This window comes from Gymnoscopelus microlampas (genome assembly GCF_963454915.1).
Source record: "Gymnoscopelus microlampas genome assembly, chromosome: 10".
Classification (NCBI taxonomy): Eukaryota; Metazoa; Chordata; class Actinopteri; order Myctophiformes; family Myctophidae; genus Gymnoscopelus; species Gymnoscopelus microlampas.
This window is the reverse complement of record NC_139947.1, coordinates 47,850,240-47,872,315: the sequence shown is the minus strand read 5'-3', so window position 1 is coordinate 47,872,315 and position 22,076 is coordinate 47,850,240. Positions and strand designations below refer to the sequence as shown.

The 22,076-nt window shown below is 42.6% G+C and overlaps 1 protein-coding gene across 1 annotated transcript in view; it reads left to right on the top strand.

The window, feature by feature from the left end:
* LOC311054267 (metabotropic glutamate receptor 7-like) overlaps positions 1 to 22,076 on the top strand; it is a gene marked incomplete at both ends in the record, with an annotated part of 254,803 nt that overhangs the window by 196,427 nt on the left and 36,300 nt on the right. Inside the window, 2 exons of the mRNA XM_084070143.1 lie at positions 2,788 to 3,102; positions 4,572 to 4,734. Coding sequence (XP_083926269.1) covers positions 2,788 to 3,102; positions 4,572 to 4,734 — 478 coding nt within the window. The remainder of the gene's footprint in view (positions 1 to 2,787; positions 3,103 to 4,571; positions 4,735 to 22,076) is intronic.

The window sequence follows — 22,076 nt, the reverse complement described above, 5'->3', positions numbered from 1 at the left end:
TTCAAAATAAAGCTAAAGCAAAAAAAAAAGCCATTTCATGACGTCTTTCACTATTGTATAATAACTGTGTTAGTGAGGGGTAAAAGAAGGTCTGTATGCTATGCTGGCCGGCTGGTCAGGCTTCCCCACTTCACCCAGGGGTGTCGATTAGAACACAGAACAGACAACTTCTCTCGTTCAAACGGTTTACTGTAGACTTGAATGAGCACAGTACAAGGCGTGTGTGTATGCGTGTGTGTGTGTGTGTGTGTGTGTGTGTGTGTGTGTGTGTGTGTGTGTGTGTGTGTGTGTGTGTGTGTGTGTGTGTATATATATATCGACCTGACATTATGCTTGCGTACGTCATGAATTACACATACAATTTACAATGAAATATATCCCCCTGACAATGCATGCTTGACAATAAGCAGCATGCATACATACAACATGAATTATACAGGCACACAGAGGTGGACTGTAGGCCAACTATCATATTTATAGGTTGTCTATGATAGTGAGTACTGTTGGCTAACTGCCATATTTATGGGTTGTGTAGTTATCAATTATTTTTACTCAAGGCTCCAGAACATGGAGGGATGTTTTTCAGTAAGAGCGGTGTAGTGGTATTAGGGCTTGTTTGTTCGTGTTGTGCCTCCACGGAGCGGGGCTGCTGTAGAGTATCTGCTATCTGCGTGCCGGTTTTGGTGGGCCAGTCTGAGCCAGAATGTCAAAATGTACTTTAGCCCGCGGACCCCCATTTGAAAAGATAAGCCAGGGACCCCCATAAGAGAAGTTTTTTTACGGCTCTAGCAGTGATTCTCTATCATTGTCGTTTAAGGACCCCCCAAGTTTGACATGCATTAGGGCTACGGACCCCCATTTAATGGCATTTCTATCTCTGGGACCCCAATTCATATTTTAAAATCTATGTCAATGTAACTCTGAGAGAGTACAAATGGAACCAAATGGGCCCGTTAGGGTCCATTTGGTTCCATTTGTACACTCTCAGAGTTACAGACCCTGAGGGTCGATTTGGTTCCTATAAATCATTTAGCTGGGGACCCCCTGGTATCCCCTCAAGTACCCCTGGGGGTCCCCGGACCCCACTTTGAGAACCAATGACTTAAAGTACCGAATTTTTGACCCAGTCCAGCCCTGCATGCCCATACTGTACAACTTATCAGAATGAACTATGAACTAGGCCTAATGCCCATTGTTTCAATTACACACGTGATGTCATACTACGACACCAAGGGTAGAACGTAAGCAATATAGAAGACCTACATTATGGAATAAACATCAGCATTACCCCAGTCACGTAAAAACTGATGCACTTATGCACTTAAATTATTACTTCCATTGTTTGTTACGTATAAATGAAATAACGGCACATCAAGTAAACACTTGAATATTGTAACTGCCGTACTACTGTCAATCAAGCGGCATTTACCAACGGTCTAGACATACTGTAACATTGCAAAACAGGACATCAAAGGCACATTAAAGGGCTAGACCACATTGGTAGAGGTTTGGGTTGTGTAGTTTACCTTGCCATATGATGTAACTCCAAAGGTGGACAAGAAATCAAAGCGTAGCATATTTTTTGAATTATCAATTTCTAATCGATGGAGCAATTATTTTTGATTTCTTGCCACCTTTGGAGTTACATCATGCCAATTAAGGTAACTACACAACCCAAACCTCTACCAAAGTGGTCTTGCCCTTTAAACACACAAAATAAACAGCATTATGAAACAGAAAGCACAGCACTTAGATTTTCACGCACTTGACACGAATAGTTGGAGCACAACTTCGTATGAACCGCGACACACTTCCGACTGATGCAAGAGGAGAAAAGGGTGAAAAAGTCTTGTTCACTAATTACCCCATGCACACACTTAACGAGCACACCAGACCTCGCTCAGCACGTTTTTTTTGTACAATATGTCACGACCCGGCCGGGGAATGAGGTGAGAACCCAAATAAGCAGGAGGCAGAAACCAGAGTAGCAGAACCAGTCACACTTTACTTAATTTGGACTTGAAACAACACAGGTACACCTCACACAGAGGGAAACAGTAACTTAGAATACTTCAGAATTGAACACAGGGGGAATACACGGAATAACACAAGAGCACACGACGACATGGCAAACATTTAAGAACCGGCACAGGGTCAACAAAGGAAGTCCTTTAAGTTGCAACGACAGTCATTAAGCCAACAGCTCACAGCTGGATACCCGGGTGGACTCAATCTCTCAATCAAGGACACACGGGCAGGGACGTCACGGGCTCTCAGAAGGTGGGGGGGATGGACTTTCGGTGGACTATTACTAAACCCCTTATTTTACACTTTGGCTATTCAAAAATAGCAGATCTACAAGCTCATAGTGCCGCGCTATGAGCTTGTATATCTGCTATTTTTGAAAAATCGTGAAAAACATTTGCAACTGTCAAATGTAAACAAATTTTGTATTTTCAAAATTGTGCGTTTTTTGTGCAGATTTCGTTAGTTTTTTTTTCGTGTTTTGGTTACTTTATTTCGGTGTTAGGGTTAGGGTTAGCTTATTTAATTCTTATTTTTGCCTGATTTTACCGATTTATTATCAAAAAAAAAGTTTTTATCTTTTATTTTTTCAAAAAGTGGGGGGTATGAAATCACGGATCTGTGAGAGTGAGGGTGTCGCGTCGTACGCACAGTGAATGGCCGTGACGCCCCTGCACACGGGGGGTGGGTAGTAACAGGGAAAATGCAGAGGACAGACCCAGGTTTTGACACAATAATAACCTTGTTTTTTGCTCCTTCCAGGCGCATCTTCCTGGGTCTGGGCATGTGCATCAGCTACGCCGCGCTGCTCACCAAGACCAACCGCATCTACCGCATCTTCGAGCAGGGCAAGCAGACGGTGGCGGCGCCGCGCTTCATCAGCCCCACCTCGCAGATCGCCGTGGCCTCCAGCCTGATCTGCGTGCAGCTGCTGGGCGTGCTGGTGTGGTTCGCCGTGGACCCGCCCAACACCATCATCGACTACGACGAGCACCGGACCATGAACCCCCTGCTGGCGCGCGGCATGCTGAAGTGTGACATCACAGACCTGCAGATCATCTGCTCACTGGGATACAGGTGGGGCTTAATTAGGTGGAAGAATGACTTGTGTTTAAAACTTTGATTAGACAGTGGTCTGTTATTGAGTTCAGCGGTCATTATTGAACCCATTTAACCCTTGTACGGCCGGGAAGGGAACGCATGTGTGTCATTTCAAGATGTCTTTGGGCTATTCAAAAATAGCAGATATACAAGCTCATAGCGCGGCACCGAGTGCCGCTCTATGAGCTTGTATATCTGCTATTCTTTTAGAAAAAATTGTGCAAAATTTGTATATACAATTTTTAACTCAAACCTTTGCTCCTGGGGGGTCCCTGGAGCAAAATATTTTTAGATGGGAGGGGGTCCGCGGACAAATACATATTATTTTGGGGGTCCTTGAAATGAAAAAAGTTTGAAAACCATTGACAATATAGCAATATAAGTAAAATAAAAAATAGAAGACATTTGTAAAATCCCCAGAAGCAAAGATTTTTGTTAAAAACTTTCGTTTTAAAAAAGTATATATATATTCGAACTAAAGATTTGCACACATTTTCACGATTTTTCCCCAAAAAAATAGCAGATCTACAAGCTCATAGCGCGGCACTCGGTGCCACGCTATGAGCTTGTATATCTGCTATTTTTATATAGCCAAAGAAATCTTAAAATGACACACAGACGCGTTCCCCGTTTTAAAGGGTTAAGACGATTCTACAAATACCTTCTGAATCAGTAGTTCTCACACTTTTTCGTAATTCAAAATGATTCAACATTTTTCAAAAATGTTCTAAAATAGCAGATGTTCAAGCTCGTGAAGTGAAAAAAAAAATCTAAAAGTTAAGTATAAGAAAAATGGAATCAACTTAAACCTTACCTTACACTATACCGTACAGCAACGATTCTCAGCCGTGAGGGTATTGCAAGTGGGCCAACGCGCTGCGAAGCGGTGTGAGCTTGTAGATCAGCTATTTTCGGTCTGTGACAACCGCGCACCCATGATGACTTGTCTTAGTTCTACTGGATCTCTTCTCCCAAACATTTTAGTCTAGTTTTTGAGCGGTGTAGCCGCTCCTATAAGTGGGGTTGGGAATTCGTCTTTCCCTGTACTGTGATTGGCTGACTCTATTCACACCATTTTCGCCGTACCGTGATTGGCTGACTCTATTCAGACCCTTTGCTTTGATTGGCTAGCGAGACTCATGATGAAATAATAACCTATACATTTCACCACGCACTTCAAAAAATCATTTTTTTTAAGTGAGCTTCCATCACTATGATGACCACTGTTGTTTCTAAATAACACCGCTCACTTCACACTGGGTGTGATTTTTTATTTGTTGACGAAATAGTCAGTATATTTAGTCATAGTTTTTAGTCATCATAGCTTAGTTTTTATTTGATTTCATTTAGTTTTCGTCAGTGAAAAAAGATAGTCAACAACAGACATTTTTGGTCATGGTTTCAGTGGAGGAAATCAACAGTGTTAATACCTGTACCTTCCATAGCATCCTGTTGATGGTCACCTGCACCATCTACGCCATCAAGACGCGGGACGTCCCGGAGGACTTCAACGAGGCCAAGCCCATCGGCTTCACCATGTACACCACCTGCATCGTCTGGCTGGCCTTCATACCCATCTTCTTTGGCACCGCCCAGTCTGCTGAGAAGGTGAGTCATCTCTGTGTCTCTCTGTGTGTCTCTCTTTGTCTCTCGCTGGCTCTTTTTCTCTCTCTCTATCAGGCTATATCTCTGTCTGTCTGTGTGCCTGCCTGTCTGTCTGTAAATGGTAAATGGTGCATTTATATAGTGCTTTTAACCCATTGAGACCTGAAGCCGATTCTACATGTCTCCTAAATCTCAACAGTATTCTGAAAAACCTATGTTTCTATATCAGTGGTGCTCAATCTTTTTTCATGTCAAGGACCCCCAAAATGATATGCATTTGGCCGCGGACCCCCATCAGAATATTTTGTTCCAGGGACCCCCAGAAGCAAAGATTTGAGTTAAAAATGTTCGCTTTAAAAATATATATATTCAAAGATTTGCACACATGTTCACGAATTTTCAAAAATAGCAGATATACAAGCTCGTAGCGCGGCACTCGGTGCCGCGCTACGAGCTTGTAGATCTGCTATTTTTGAATAGCCCAAAGAGTAAAATAATGCTTTTTAGCTCAAATCTAAAAATGACACAGTTCCAGGTCTTAATGGGTTAACCAAAGCGCCATACATAGATTGTGCATTACATTCACCCATTCACACACACATTCATACACACATTCACACACATTCATACACCAATGGCGGTGGAAACCATGCAACCTGCTCATCGGGAGCAATTAGGGGTTCAGTGTCTTGCTCAATGACACTTCGACACTAACTCTGGGGGAGCCCGGGTTTGAACTGGGAACCTTGCGGTTTCCAGTTCAAAACTTTAATTGCTAGTTACTTTTCAGATATATGAAACACACATTAACCACTTTAGCCCTGTTTTATACATAGGCTATTTGAAAATAGCCGATCTACAAGCTCACAACGCGTCGCGTTAGTACTTTCACTTTTGGTACTTCTAGAACATTTTGATGCCAGTACGTACTTTTACTCAAGTAATATTTTGAACACAGGCCTTTTACTTATAACCACTTCTTCCACCACTGCTGTCTATCACTCTCTGCCTGTCTGCCTATCTATCTGTCTGTCTGTCTGTCTGTCTGACTTTTTCTCTCTCTCTCTCTCTCTCTCTCTCTCTCTCTCTCTCTCTCTGTCTCCCTCCCACAATCCATCCATATATCTCTCCATCTCCTGTCTCTCCTGTATGCCACTTCCGTACACATTTATTTATTGCTGCTTGTTTGTTTATTTATTTACTTGTATTTTTTATCTTGCCCAAACACACACACACACACATACAACACGTCCTGCATGCATGAAATGCAAACATAAAATGCAAATGCCTTAAAGACTGATACAAAAAGATGGATACATGTGGCCCATAAAGCTGTAAGGTAAGCTTACACACACACACACACACACACACACACACACACACACACACACACACACACACACACACACACACACACACACACACACACACACACACACACACACACACACACTCTATGGATGTATATAAGTTATTGGCTCATTTCCTTTTGAAACGATTTCCCTTTCAAATTGGCTCAGATGTGCATAAGAAGCAACGCGGGAACAACAGAGTAAAGGGCTTTTTGCAGAGAGAGAGAGAGAGAGAGAGAGAGAGAGAGAGAGAGAGAGAGAGAGAGAGAGAGAGAGAGAGAGAGAGAGAGAGAGAGAGAGAGAGAGAGAGAGAGAGAGAGAGAGAGAGAGAGAGAGAGAGAGAGAGAGAGAGAGAGAGAGAGAGAGAGAGAGAGAGAGAGAGAGACTGAGACTGAGACTGAGACTGAACAATGGACGTTTCCAAAAATGCCCCAGGATTGCACGAGGAAGAGGATGGGGATACAAAGCCTCTCTTTGTGTCATTATCTTAAGTTCTCACGTCCTCCCCCGGGTGTGAGAACACTCTACAAAGTACAAATGGAACCAAATGGACCCGTAAGCGTTCCGTTTGTGACAGTCTTGACAGAGTTAAATTGATCACTTATACACTCTATACTAGGCAGTGGTGATAGAAGAGTAGGACCAGTATTACATGTGATTTACTTCTCAGAAAAGTTCACTGTTTGCTATTTCCGCCTATGATAAGGCCTTATATAAAAGGCTGCTGATTCAAAATAGAACCAAATATTGGCATTCTGGTTGCTTTAAGGTGTAGGGACACTACCTATAGACCATCTGTATAAGTATGATGTAAAAACAACCAGCAGGAAGAAAAGGAGAAAGGATTGACTTGGAACTCCTTCTTTCAGGGTAGACGTCTTTTTTTTTTTTTTGTAGAGGTGAGTCATTTCATGGATGAATTTCATGAGTTTTGCAATAAAAGGAAACATTTTGACCATCCGTTTCATGAAGAGGACATCTTAATGATATGAAAAAACAATGTCACCTTTAGTTCTACCCCTGATAAAGAGTAGGACCAAAATTACAAGTGAATATTGTTCAGAAAAGTCAACTTTTTGCTATTTCCGCCTATGTTAGGCCTTATATAAAAGTCTGCTGATTCACAATAGAACCAAATATTGGCATTCTGATTGTTTTGGGATGTAGGGACACTATCTGTAGACCATCTGTGCAAGTATGATGTAAAAACAACCAGCAGGTAGAAAATGACTGAATGATTTACTTGTAAATCCCTCTTTCCGGGTAGGTGTTTTTTTTGCCCATGTGGTAAGTCACTTCATGGGTCAATTTCATGACCTTTGCAATAAAAGCAAAACTTGTGACAATCCATTTCATGAAGGGGACATCCTAACGATATGAAAAAACGATGTCATGTTTTGTTCTACCCCGGGTAGGGGTATCATCTTTTGAGCTGTGTGTGAGCTTACAGATTGGCATTTGTTTTGATCAAATGTTTCCCTACATAATAAGGAGGCTAGGATAACACAGAAGAGAGTGAGCAGTTGGAGTGTGCGTGCGTGCGTGCGTGCGTGCGTGCGTGCGTGCGTGCGTGCGTGCGTGCGTGCGTGCGTGCGTGCGTGCGTGCGTGCGTGTGTGTGTGTGCGTGCGTGCGGGCGCGTGGGTGGTGGGCAGATAAATAGAACATTGACCGAGAGACATTTCCCTTTCTTGACCAACATGCACTCTGCAGTGCACGATGTTATGAGACTCCTACAGGAGCTGATTGAGAATACGGCGCCATTGACCCAGGTGCAGCTCGTCTCTGCTTATCCCATTAACACCTGGAAACGCATCTGTGTAACCACTTTAACCATTATTTTATACTTTGGGCTATTCAAAAATAGCAGATATACAAGCTTGTGGCGCGGCACCGAGTGTCGCGCTACGAGCTTGTAGATCTGATATTTTGTTTTTGAAAAATCGTGAAATTGTGTGCAGGTCTTTGAATGTATATATTTTTTAAAGCAAACATTTTTACTAAAATCTTTGCTTCTGGGGATTCTACAAATGTCTTCTAAATCCTAACAGTTAAAAAAGGGAAAAAAACATATGTTGCTATATATATCAGTGGTTCTCAAACTTTTTCATGTCGAGGACCACCCAAAATTACATGTATTTGGCCGTGGACCCCCATCTCAAGATATTTTGTTCCAGGGACCCCCCAGAAGCAAAGATTTGAGTTAAAAGTGTATAAATATATATATTAAAAGATATGCACACATTTTCAGGATTTGTTAAAAAAAAAAAAAGCAGATCTACAAGCTTGTACATCTGCTAGTTTTTTAATAGCCAAAGAAATCTTAAAAAATGTACACAAACGCGTTGGCCGGTTTTAATGGGTTATCGGGCAGAGCGGCAACCGGCCAGAATACAGATGCATTTTATTTTTTTTAATCTGTACTCGGTACCCACGAGGCAGCCAGCGCTCGGCGCTCACGTGTGATGTTCAGCAGACCTGGTGCACAGCCTACATGATGATGATGATGGAGCTGAGGGGGAAGTTTTCCACTGACGGAATATCGATGCCGACAAGGAGAGCGCTATACTCCTATAACCCACTAAGACCTGGAACGCATCTGTGTCATTTTTAGATTTATTTGGGCTATTCAAAAATAGCAGATATACAAGCTCATAGCGCGGCACCGAGTGCCGCGCTACGAGCTTGTAGATCTGCTATTTTTAAAAAATCTTGAAAATATATATATATATATATATATATATTTTTTTTTTCAAACTGTTAGGATTTCATTTTTTTAAAGGACAACTTTGTTTTTTTTACAACCAAGGTTTATATTTTAGCTTGCAATTAAAGTAAATAAAAGATGAGGTTTCCTTTTTTTTTTATTTACTGCTTTCTATAGTTTTAGCAATTTCCTTATTTTTTTTACAGTGGGCGGGGGGCATTCTGTCCGGTGGCTAAATATGCCTTTTTTACACAATAAAAAAGATCCTGTGGTCTTTGATGGCCAGATGTGAGTTATTGGGAGCTAGAAGAGCTACTGTAAATTATAATAAAGAAAACGCAGGGTTATTGTATAAAAAAAGACATATTTAGCCACCGGACAGAATGCCCCCGCCCACTGTAAAAAAAGATCGCAAAAATTGCTAAAACTATAGAAAGCAGTGGAAAAAAAAAATAACACTCATCTTTTATTTACTTTAATTACAATCTAAAACATAAACCTTGGTTGTAAAAAAACAAAGTTGTCCTTTAAAGAATGGCCTCAGGTCTTAATGGGATAACCTTTTGAGAGCCGCGCACAGCCGCTCGATAGCAGCGGCCCCCCTTCCTTCCTTCCTTCCTTCCAGCCAGGCCCGCGCCGCCGCGCCGCGAGATGGATCAGAAAGCGATTTTCCTCATCTCAATTTGCTGCTGATTTGGTAGATGAATTACACCCTCAGCAGCGATTAGGAGTTCATTATGTTACCTCGCAGCGGCTAGCGAGCCCCGGTAATGTGTTTATCCCTGCTCCTTATGCACTTAACTCTTTCTGAACGCTGACTCTTGCCTTTCCACTTAGCGCGCAGTGTGCTACTGTAGCTTATACCCCCTACCCAGGGGTGGGAGAAGTATTACTCTGATGTTGTACGTAGCTGTTGTACTAAGGGAAAAAAACTCTCATTTTCTAATTAAGTAAAAGTATCGATACTGCGATTTAGAAATACTCTGTTAGGGCGCACTCCCACCGCACTTTTATTTTACCTCTGGGGCAGAATCTGCCAATGCTTTGTCAATGTAAATGCGTGGATTCCTGGTAATTTTTTCCAAGAATCCACGCATTTGCATTGACAAAGCATTGGCAGATTCCGCCCCAGAGGTCAAATAAAAGTGCGGTGGGAGCGCGCCCTTACAAGTAAAAGGCCCGTGTTCAAAATGTTACTTGAGTAAAAGTGCAAAAGTATTGGCATCAAAATATACTGAAAGTACCAAAAGTGAAAGTACTGAAATGTTTGAAAATAGCTGATCTACAAAATAGCAGATCTACAAAATAGCAGATCTACAAAATAGATCGGCTATTTTCAGCCTACATATAAAACAGGGCTAAATGTGCTCGCAGTGTTAATGTATGTTTTATAATGTAATAATTTATATCTGCATAGTAACTCAAGTTTTCAAATAATTGTAGTGGAGTAAAAGTACAATATTTGCCACTGAAAAGTATTGGCATCAAAATGTATTCCAAAATATTACAGTACCGAAGCAGAGCACAGATCCCTGACGGAATGGCCTTTGTGGAGCCTTCACCGTTGGCCTGAATAGATAAGGAAGAATGCATGCTCACCAGCCATCACTAGTGATAAGAGAGAACGTTTCTCACTGGAATCCAGATTAAGTTTGAGGCTGCTTAAGCTGAGTATTGTAAAGAAGTGGTTCCCATTTAGTTTTTTTTCCCTTGGAGTCTCCCTTCTCTACTGTACATCTTCCAAAAGATATACTGTGCATGTGTGGGTGCATGCACACACCCACCCACCCACACACACACTCACTCTCGACATGTGTGTTTTGTTAACATGTTAACTACTTAAGCCCTACTCTATGTACTGCTAGTTTGATGAATACCGAAAATAGCTGATTTAGAAGCTCACAGTGCGTCACATCACGGCGCGTTGTGAGCTCGTAGATCTGCTGTTTTTGAAACTTTCAGATTTTTTCAATTTTTATTTGATGTTATTACTGTGCTTCACAATGATGTGGGATGATTAAGACCTGAGACCAATTCTACAAATGTGTTCTAGATCCTAACTGTTTTCTGAAAAACGTTTGTTGCTAAATGTCAGTGGTTCTCAAACCTTTTCTGGTCAACGAATATTTATTGCGAACGGCGCGCCTCCGCGCAAGTGGAGCTTACTATGAAACCGTGCTCGGGTTGTGTGTGTGTGTGTCTGTGCACTGCCTGTGTGCACTGCCTCACCTCAGTGGCTCTATCCATGGTGCTGAAACCTCTCCTCACCTCAGTGGCTCTATCCATGGTGCTGAAACCTCTCCTCACCTCAGTGGCTCTATCCATGGTGCTGAAACCTCTCCTCAGCTCAGTGGCTCTATCCATGGTGCTGAAACCTCTCCTCACCTCAGTGGCTCTATCCATGGTGCTGAAACCTCTCCTCACCTCAGTGGCTCTATCCATGGTGCTGAAACCTCTCCTCAGCTCAGTGGCTCTATCCATGGTGCTGAAACCTCTCCTCAGCTCAGTGGCTCTATCCATGGTGCTGAAACCTCTCCTCAGCTCAGTGGCTCTATCCATGGTGCTGAAACCTCTCCTCAGCTCAGAGGCTCTATCCATGGTGCTGAAACCTCTGCTCACCTCAATGGCTCTATCCATGGTGCTGAAACCTCTCCTCAGCTCTCTGCTCACCTCAGTGGCTACGCCAGTCTGAACACTAATTTAACTGTACCACCCACTTCTCTACAGTAGCTCATTCCTTTCTATTCTTCTTATTGTTATTTTCAAGGTGCGTTCGCTTCCCGCGTTCGTGCGTCTTACTTGTTTAAATACATTTATATGTATTTGGCCACGGACCCCCATCTGAAAAATATGTTGTTCCAGGGACCCCCAGAAGCAAAGATTTGAGTTAAACATTCAAAAATTGTATATATTCAAAGATTTGCACACATTTTCGTGATTTTTCAAAAAGTAGCAGATCTACAAGCTCGCAGTGCGGCACAGAGTGGCGCACTGTGAGCTTGTATATCTGCTATTTTTGGCTAAAGTTCTCCTCAAAAAAGGGATGTTAGGGTTCAAGTGGTTAAGGTAAAAAAAAAAATCATATCGGACAAAGATTTGGCGGACCCCCTGTAGTAACTTTGAGGAGCCCCTAGGGGTCCCGGACCCCCTGTTGAAGACCCCTGTAGTATAGGCTATAGGAGCATTGTCGCCGGATTGTACAAAATACTGCCGGAGCCCCGAGGTGAAATTCAGGCCATACTCCACGCAAGCAGGCAAAGGCGGACGCTTCAAGCGACACGACATGGATGTCACCCATCATCATGGCCCTCGGCGGTGTGTCACCTGTAAACCGTGATGTGACACATGCATGGCGGGCGTTATACCACGAGGGTTCCTGTCGCGGTCGTCGACGACAGAATGAAGCTGTCTTCTTGGATTTGTGTCCTCGATCTTTCTGCTCTACGTGTCAAACTGTAGCAGGCTGTGGTTTCAAATATAACTCTATGTGTGGAGAAGAAAGGGAGTTCCACCGTGCGGTGTGAGCACGCGCATCAACCCGGGTGAAGTTTGGCAGCAGGTCCGATGTGTAACAGACAGCAGGACGATGGCAGCCAAGGTAGAGAGGAGGGCACCGAAGCAACTCGGATTTAACTTACTGGCAAGTTATCTGCCTTTTTATTAAGGTGCCAAGTACACTGGAATGGGACTCATTCCAGTCTATTTTACACCTTAACCCATTAAGACCGGGAACGCACCCGTGTCATTTTAAAGATTTCTTTGGCTATCAAAAAAATGTGCAGATCTACAAGTTCACAGCTATGAGCTTGTAGATCTGCTATTTTGAAAAATCGTGAAAATGTGTGCAAATCTTTGAATACATATTTTTTTAAAGCAAAGATTTTTAACTGAAATCTTTGCTTCTGGGCATTCTACAAATGTCTTCTAAATCCTAACAGTTTTTTGAAAAAACATTATGTTGCTATAATATCAGTGGTTCTCAAACTTTTTTCTTGTCAAGGATCACCCAGAATGATATGTATTTGGCCGCGGACCCCCCATCTGAAAATATTTTGTTCCAGGGACCCCCCAGAAACAAAGAATTGAGTTAAAAATGTTTGCTTTAAAAAATGATATATTATATTCAAAGATTTGCACACATTTTCACGACTTTTCAAAAAAAATTGCAGATCTACAAGCTCATAAGTGCCGCGCTATGAGCTTGTAGATCTGCTATTTGTTTGAATAGCCAAAGAAATCTTAAAATGACACACAGATGCGTTCCCGGTCTTAACGGATTAATAAAAACAAATGTAGTAAGTTAATCAGAGTTGCTCCGGTGCCTTCCTCTCTACTTCATAACTCTATGTGTGTTTATTATACCTCCACATAAGAGCGCACGTTGCATAAATATGATCACCGTGGTCGTGCGTTTGTGCTGGCTGGGCTAAGACAATGTCATTTGCGTTTGTGTATTATTAGCGTGGAATATGTTAACGCCGTAATGAAAGTTTGATGAAACATGCAGCATTGCATTAAAAATACACAGATATATAATGACATTGGTGTTGTCGTCTAGCGTGCTGCCTGCATGCTTCAGACAAGCAAAGTGACTGCGGTACTGTATAGTCTAGCATAGCCAGACGATCTGCCTAGTGATACATCGGGCGAAATCTTTTTTTACGACTTAACTCATTAACTGCCAGAAAAAAAACATTGTCTATGCTGCCCTTGCCAGCAATTTCCGAGTGTTTTCACCAACCTTTGAAAAATCATAGAATATTATTGAGAAAAAAACACATCAAACACGTCCTTGGAAGAGGATGATTAATAATACATCCACTTTCTATAGCGCTTTTCTTTTTTTGTAAAAAGGAACGCTCGTCCTAAAACACGCCCCATTTTTTCCGCGGGCGGAGGCCGCCGGATTAGACCCGGGGCTAGGGTGTTTTAGGACGACGGTTCTTCCATTTCCATTCGGAGAGGTGCGCGAGCAGCGCGATGGAGAGAAGAAGGACCCGCTGATGTTTCCTTTTTGCTTGATATTGTTTGATGGCGAAACAATCATGACTGATACACATGAAAGATGACCCTTCACAGCTAATAGAGAATTTTTGATTTTAAGAATCGGTTCAGAATTTAATGAGTATGGCTATAGTTAAATGTGAACCTCTTTCTGATATAGATATGCATCCACCGTTCTGCGCGCCCCTCGGCTGCGACATTTCCTTTTTGCCACACATCTACACTTCATGGGTTCTTTTTACCGAATTAACCGAATGAACCAAATTTGCGCGCACTCGGGTCATGCATGTGCGTGAAGTGTCCTCTTTTTGGAAATTCAGAATATGGTCACCCTAGGTTAACAGCATTTAGAAGCAGTGATCAAGTGCATGAGGAAGCCATATTTAACGGGACTGCCTTGTTGAATCTTTGCCCCAGAATAGGGATGCCATTTAACACATGTTTTTTAACAAAAGAAAATCACTTACTTACTGCACCTTTTAATGATAACTAATTCGCACCATGTTATATTGCTGCGGATAAACATAAATCCCATCTTGTAATATCGTGTACGGTAATTTCAATATCTTGTACTATCATTTCGTTAACGCATCAGGTCGATGAGGGGGCAATTTTTCCATATCCGTGTGATATCAGTTGTGTGCGTGCACGTCTGCGTGCGCGTCTGCGTGCGTGCGTGTGCGTGCATGCGTGTCTGTGTGTAAGATTATGTGTGTGTGTGATCCTGAGTTGAGTTCCGCCCCAGACAGATTTTAATTATCTTTCCATTCGAGGTCATGAATTATTGAACGATCTGTGGAAAACCTCTGATGATGGGACACCACGGCGGGCCTGTCGATGCCGATCGTCAAAATCCAGATAGCAGATAGCATGACCTTATGTTGTCGTAGCCCACGCTGTGACCGTATCGACTGAGAGCCCTTTAACCCATCAAGGCCAGGAAGGAACGCGTGTCTGTCATTTTTAGATTTCTTTTGGGCTATTCAAAAATAGCAGATCTACAAGCTCATAGCGCGGCACCGAGTGCCGCACTATGAGCTTGTAGATCTGCTATTTTTTTTTAAATCGTGAAAATGTGTGCAAATCTTTGAATATCTATATTTTTTAAAGCGAACATTTGTAAAAATAGGTTGTTCCAGGGACCCCCCCAGAGCAAAGATTTGAGTTACAAATGTTGTCTTTAAAAAACATATATACTTAAAGATTTGCACAACTTTTCACGATTAAAAAAAACAGCACAGAGTGCTTGTAGATCTGCTATTTTTGAATAGCCAAAGAAAAGTAAAAAAAAATGACACAGACGCGTTTCCGGTCTTAGTTGGTTAACTTGGTGCTATTTAAGCTGGCCTTATTTCCCACACCTGTGACTACCCCCCCCCCCCCCCTCTCTCCTCCTCTCTCTCTCTCTCTCTCTCTCTCTCTCTCTCTCTCTCTCTCTCTCTCTCTCTCTCTCTCTCACACACATCCGTGCACATGCTGAGGTGAAGCCATGCGGAAATGGTGACACAAAGATCACAGAGCAAACCGACATCTTCTCTGCACCTGCAGGACTTCCAGTCTGCTCAGCAACACCGCTGAATAGGTCTAACCACTTAAACAGATCTATGTAACTTAGTTCAGTGCTTCTCAACATTTTTCAGGCCGTGACCCCCAAAACAGTCATATTTGAACTGCAGGGGACCCCCAAAATAATCATATTTGAACTGGGGACCCCCAAAACAATCGTATTTGAACTGGGGACCCCCAGGATAATTTGAACTGGGGACCCCCCACCCTGACAAGCACTTGGACTTGTTGGAGTTGAGGCATTGCATTTTTTCTTCTTTTTTTCTTTTTTTTTAGGTATAAAAAAAGGTAATCTGGGGACCGCCCCCAAAATCATCCCGACCCACAGGTTGAGAACTACTGACTTAGTTGACCAGAGTCCCCCAGGGGTCTATACCAGACCACCTTCTTTCCCCCCCTTTTATATCAAATGTTTTTGCTGAAGATAGCAGATCCACAAGCTCTCAACTTTCAACACTATTTTCGGCAAATGTTTGCCCATTTTCGCAAAATGTTCAGCCGTTATGACATGGCCGGAATAGGGACGCTAGGGTTCATGTGGTTGAGCCCTACATGCTTCATTGTACAAAGAATAACCCAAAAACGACGATCTACAAGCTAACAACGTTTCATGTCGGAATCTTGTATGGTGCTATTTTCACAGAATGTTTTATACGTAGAAATCGTTTGGATTAAAAAATATATATATATTGTCACCTAATGACATGCCCAAAACAGGAACGCCATGAAGTTGTTACTTTCCCAAAATTGGGTTAAGTTGTTAAAACTGGGGGCATGGTGGCCCAGCCGGTAGCGCTGTCGCCTCTCAGCTAGAAGGTCCTGGGTTCGACTCCCGCCAGGGACTCTGTGGGCGTGTCCTCTCCTCCGCGTCATCAGTGCCCATACCCTAGGTGCATGGGGTTGGTGAAAGGGCCTCTCTGTGTGGAGTTTGCATGTTCTCCCCGTGTCCCCTAGCGGGTAGGTACCCTCACAAACAAAATGCTGTAATCCTGGTTTCTATACTGCCTCCCCCTGGTCAGCCGGGGCGCCTGATGGAGGGGAAAGGAACTGGTTGGAACCGGTGAAACTCCCCCCTGTCAGGTGATAAGCAGTGGACTCCTCATGCATTGAAGGAAGCATGAGCTCAGTTCTGGGCTCTCCCTAGGCTGGCAGAGGGAGAGTAGCGCCCAGGATTACATAGGCAATTGGCACTGGGTGAAAAATATGGGTTACAAAATCGTGGGATGAAACTTTAGAAAAAACAATAAGCAAATAATTGGTTTAATTAATTTCTATTGCTATTGGTGACTTTAGCAAGTACTGTAGATCTGTTATTTTCGCCCCCAGAAAAGGGAAGGCTATAGGGTTGAAGTGGTTAATGATGCCATCAAATTACTATTGAAATACACTCCATCCAGGTCTGCCTGTCGTGTGGGAGAGAGTTATGATGCGTTCACACTAGAAGCTACAAAGGCTTTTCTGCCTTTATCGATCGTTCACGGTGAAGATGGAAGGGAAACAGGGAGAGAGAGAGACAGGGAGTAACATGCAGCAAGGGTCTGCCAGGCTCAGGAATCGAACCCTGGACTCGCTGTACGCTGCCCAATAGCACTTGGCCATCGGCGTCCAAAATATTGAAAAGACCTTTTTATTGTGCCCAAAATACAAGTTGCAGTAATCTACGCTGAGAGGTGTAAAGTAACTAAATACATTTACTCAAGTACTGTACGATTTTGGTAAAAACTAAAATAAGGTACTTTTACTCCACTACATATGTCTCAGAGGCAAATAACTTTTACTCCAGTACAATTATTTGAAAACTTTAGTTACTAGTTACTTAACTATAAATTATTACATTATAAAACATATACATTAACCACTTTACCACTTTTATACTTAGGCTATTTGAAAATAGCAGATCTACAAGCTCACAACGTGTCGCACCACAACACGTTGTGAGCTTGTAGATCTGTTATTTTCAAACATTTTAGTACTTTTACTTTTGGTACTTTTGGTACGCGTGCCGAAATGAAAGCATGAACGACCTTTTTCAAGGTCTGCAAAATGATACAGAATAACTTAATTTTAGCATTTTGTTTCTCAAGTCTCCCAAAGTATGATTGTACAACCTGAGTCACTTGACCATCATCAAAGGACAAGTCAGACTCATTAATGTTGCACATCAGAACATGTCTAAAAACCACTTAAGGGCCTTGTAAGACAGTCCATGCACTCACATGAACTTCTTCAAATACAGACGAGGCTGCCACGTTACATTAGCGCTGACTGGCGATGTTTGGCAAGGTCCATTTTCCTCCTCCAGTTCTCCTTAGCAGCCCAAGGGATTTGGCCCATGAAATTGCAGCTGCTAATCCATGCTGTCTATCCCGCTAACTATTTGACTTGATGGGAGTTTTGGCCGTTTTTTTTTCTCCGAGATGCCCATGTCTTCATAAACCGATGCAGGCCGTGCTTACAGTGCATGTGGTTGCTTTTGGGCCGAAACCTTCCAGTGGTGGAAAAAGTACTAGATGTTTTTACTTAAGTAAAAGTATCAATGCTGCGATGTAAAAATTTGAAATTGACTTGAGTAAAAGTACAAAAGTACTGTTATCAAAATGTACTTAAAGTACCAAAAGTAGAAAGTTCTCATTCTGCAGAATGTCCCGTTTCACAAGTTTTCAAATGTTTAAAAATCTTTTGAATCTCACAGCTCACAATGTGTCGCATCGCGACGCATTGTGAGCTTGTAGATTGGCTATATAATATATAGCAACTTTGGACATATGAGGTTTCCCCCCGACAGAGACGACATGGAGCGTTGAGCAGATTGAACCAGGGGGGAGACTCCAGGCAAAAATATTTTAACTTGGGTTGTGATGCCGAGGGAGGAATGTGTGAGGATATGGTTTTTGACAGGGAGCGGGGAAACACGATGGAAGACAAGTTAAGGGAAAACACGAGTCGAAAACTAAAACGGCAGCGCTTTCACCGCGGGATACAAGTTAAAAAAGATGTCAAATCCTAGTTCTGTACTGTGTACTATTTGTGGCTGGAGCGTTTACGAAGCGCCTGGAGAGCTTTTGATCTGACGGGACTGGAGGCTGCATGCGTGCGCCAGTTCTTCCGAAAAACTCAAATCGTATCGGCACAAAACTCCCCCGACTGGAGCTATACTGTTTATGAATAAAAGAACGGCTGTCATCTTATCAATCGTCATGTTCTTTTCGCCAGAAATGAGTGCCTTAACCCATTAAGACCGGGAACGCATTTTTTTGGCACTCGGTGCCGCGCTATGAGCTTGTATATCTGCTATTTTTGAAAAATCGTGAAAATGTGTGCAAATCGTTGAATATATATTTTTTTTTAAAGCGAAAATAATGTCTTCTAAATCTTAACAGTTTTTTCTTTTTTTTTTTACTTATGTTGCTATAATATCAGTGGTTCTCAACCTTTTTTCATATCAAGGACCCCCACAATGATATGTACAGATGTGCCACTTCAAAACTTCACACGTTACTGTTCTTTCCCTGGAGGTGCCTTGAAAAGGCATTTTTTCCTCCCTGTTCTGCCCTTAAAATTGCACTGTTTTGCCCCTGAAAAGAAGTTGTCACTACACACCCCCGTTTTTCCCTTCAACAGACACCCATATACATGAGAACAAAATAATGTGTGTTGAAGAAGGTGTCAGACTCATTATGAGGCGAAAGGTGATTTGACCAGTTGCTCAAATTAATTAGCATCATAAAAGCAGTGATCATCAAAATAATTCAGGATTTTAAATGCCCTTCTTTGTCCCTCTTATTGCCCTGGGAATCCCCTGAAAATGTACTGTCTTGGCGATGGCAGGACATGTGAAGTTTTGAAATGGCACATCTGTATTTGTCTGCGGAACCCCCCTCCCTATATATTCAAAGATTTGCACACATTTTCATGATTTATTTTTTCAAAAATAGCAGATATACCGCGCTATGAGCTTGTATATCTGCTATTTTTGAATAGCCAGAAAAGAAATCTTAAAAATTACACAGATGCGTTCCCGGTCTTAATGGATTAATAGACTGTAAAAGAAAATAAGTGTTTTTGCAAAGTGCTTGCGAAGTTGCGAGTAGTGCTTGCGAGTAGTGCTTGCTCTCTCTCTCTCTGTCTCTCTCTCTCTCTCTACTCTCTACTCTCTACTCTCTACTCTCTCTACTCTCTCTCTCAGGTGCTGTCCAGAGGCAATACACAATTACAACTATACAAACCGATGACAATAATCGTTTTAGGATTGCTTGCAATTATGCAAATAAGTGGTGCTGGGGAGTGGTTATGATGGAGGGAGGCTGATTACAAAGAATGTTGGAATTACTTTGAACAAATTCACTTCTCATGTGGATGGAAGAGATCACAGTGCGCAGGTTGTAATCTTAGAACTAAAATGGCAGAGCTAACAGCGGTATACAGGTTCAAAAAGATATGTCAAATCTGTAGTTCTGTTACTGTATATGTCTTTATGAGGCGCTTGGAGATGCTTTTGATCTGGCAGGACTGGGGCTGCATGCGCGAGTTCTCCCAAAAACTCAAATGGTATCGGCAACAAAACTCCCTACTGGAGCTTATCCACCACTACGGATAAAAGAAAGGCTGTCATCTTATCAATCGTCATGTTCTTTCGTCTTAATACAGTGTAACAAATGTTTTTTGTGAAGTGTTGGCAAGTAGTGCTTGCTCTCTCGCTCGCTCTCTCTCTCTCTCTCTCTCTCTCTCGCTCTCTCTCGATCGCTCTCGCTCTCTCTCTCTCTCTCTCTCTCAGGTGCTGTCCAGAGGCAATACACAATTACAACTGTACAAACTGATGACAATAATCGTTTTAGGATTGCTTGCAATTATGCAAATAAGTGGTGCTGGGGATGGGTTATGATGGAGAACACTGATTACAAAGAAGTTGGAATTACTTTGAACAAATTCACTTCTAATTTGGATGGAAGAGATCACAGTGGGCAGGTTGTAATGTTTATTCTTTGTAATTGTAATGTTTATTCGCACACTGTGCGTGTGCCAGTAAAGTTTTGTCTCCGCCAAGTCGAAGGCGTGGCCCGAGACTATATGATATGCACCCTGAGCATCCGTGTGTCTGTGTGTCTGTACGTTTGTGAACAGCTACAGTTTGTGAACAGCTAATCTCCGGCACCGTTGACCTGGAGTTTTTCACATTTTTCAGATCAGCCTGTTATAGCGCAACCAGGAGGCAGTTTTTTTTCAATTTGTTAATCGCAATTATTTGAGTGACCATTTATCATCAACTTAAATGTGTAATCGTGACAGCCCTGGCTCCGCTGTTATGGCCCAGACAAAAATAAGACACATACTGTACTGTAAACTTGTCTGCAAAACAGCCGTGGATTCCTTCCCCTTCAGACGTTTGTGCAGGGGCGTCACGGCCATTCACTGTGCGTACGACGCGACACCCTCACTCTCACAGATCTGTGATTTCATACCCCCCACTTTTTGAAAAATAAATAAATCGGTAAAATCAGGCAAAAATAAGAATTAAATAACCTAACCCTAAAACCGAAATAAAGTAACCAAAACACGAAAAAAACCTAACAATCCGCCCAAAAAACGCAAAATTTTGAAAATACAGAATTTGTTTACATTTGACAGTTACAAATGTTTTTCACGCTTTTTCAAAAATAGCAGATCTACAAGCTCATAGCGCGGCACTCGGTGCCGCGCTATGAGCTTGTAGATCTGCTATTTTTGAATAGCCAAAGTGTAAAATAAGGGGTATAGTAATAGTCCACCGAAAGTCCATCCCCCCCACCTTCTGAGAGCCTGTGACGTGCCCATGACCCTGCGTTTGAGCACACAGCAGGTCATGGGAGTTCATGTCCCCCCCTCCCTCCCTTCCTGCTTCAGTGACAACCGTCACTCTACCTCCTGGCTGTATATAATCTCCAGGGGGTCCCCCCCCCCTCCGCGTGCATTTTGGTCGTCTTCTCCAGTAGAGAGTGACTGCCAATCAGAGAGAGAGAGAGCGGTGTGGGCGCCGGGCCCATTCACTGAGCGAACAAGTGAGGTGACGTCCCCGCGTGTGGCTCTGGCTCAGCACTCTGCAGCGGCAGCCCAGACACACACACACACACACACACACACACACACACACACACACACACACACACACACATACACACACACACACACACACACACACACACACACACACACACAGCTATTCATGATCCTGAGCCAGCTTTCAGAGAAGTAGGCCACCCAAAACAAGCGGAGATACACCCCGGTGGAGGAGAGGACACTCACTGCTGCAACAAATTCCCACAATCCATTATCCCATTAAAGACCTGAAGCCCATTCTACAAAAAATGTATGTCTTCTAAATCCACACACAGTATTCTGAAAAAAACTTGTGTTTCTATATCAGTGGTGTTCCATCTTTTTCATGTCAAGGTCCCCCAAAAATGACATGTATTTGGCCGCCGACCCCCATCTCAAAATAGGTTGTTCCAGGGACCCCCCAGAAGCGAAAATTTGAGTTAAAAATGTTTGATTTAAAACGATATATATTCAAAGATTTGCACACGCGATTTTTCAAAAATAGCAGATCTACAAGCAGTCTGTAACTGTTATTTTTGAAAAGCCCAAAGTGTAAAATAATGCTTTTTTTTTTGCTCAAATCAAAAAGTGACACAGACGCGTTCCAGGTCCTTATGGGTTAATGAAAGGCATTCTCTAGCCCGAG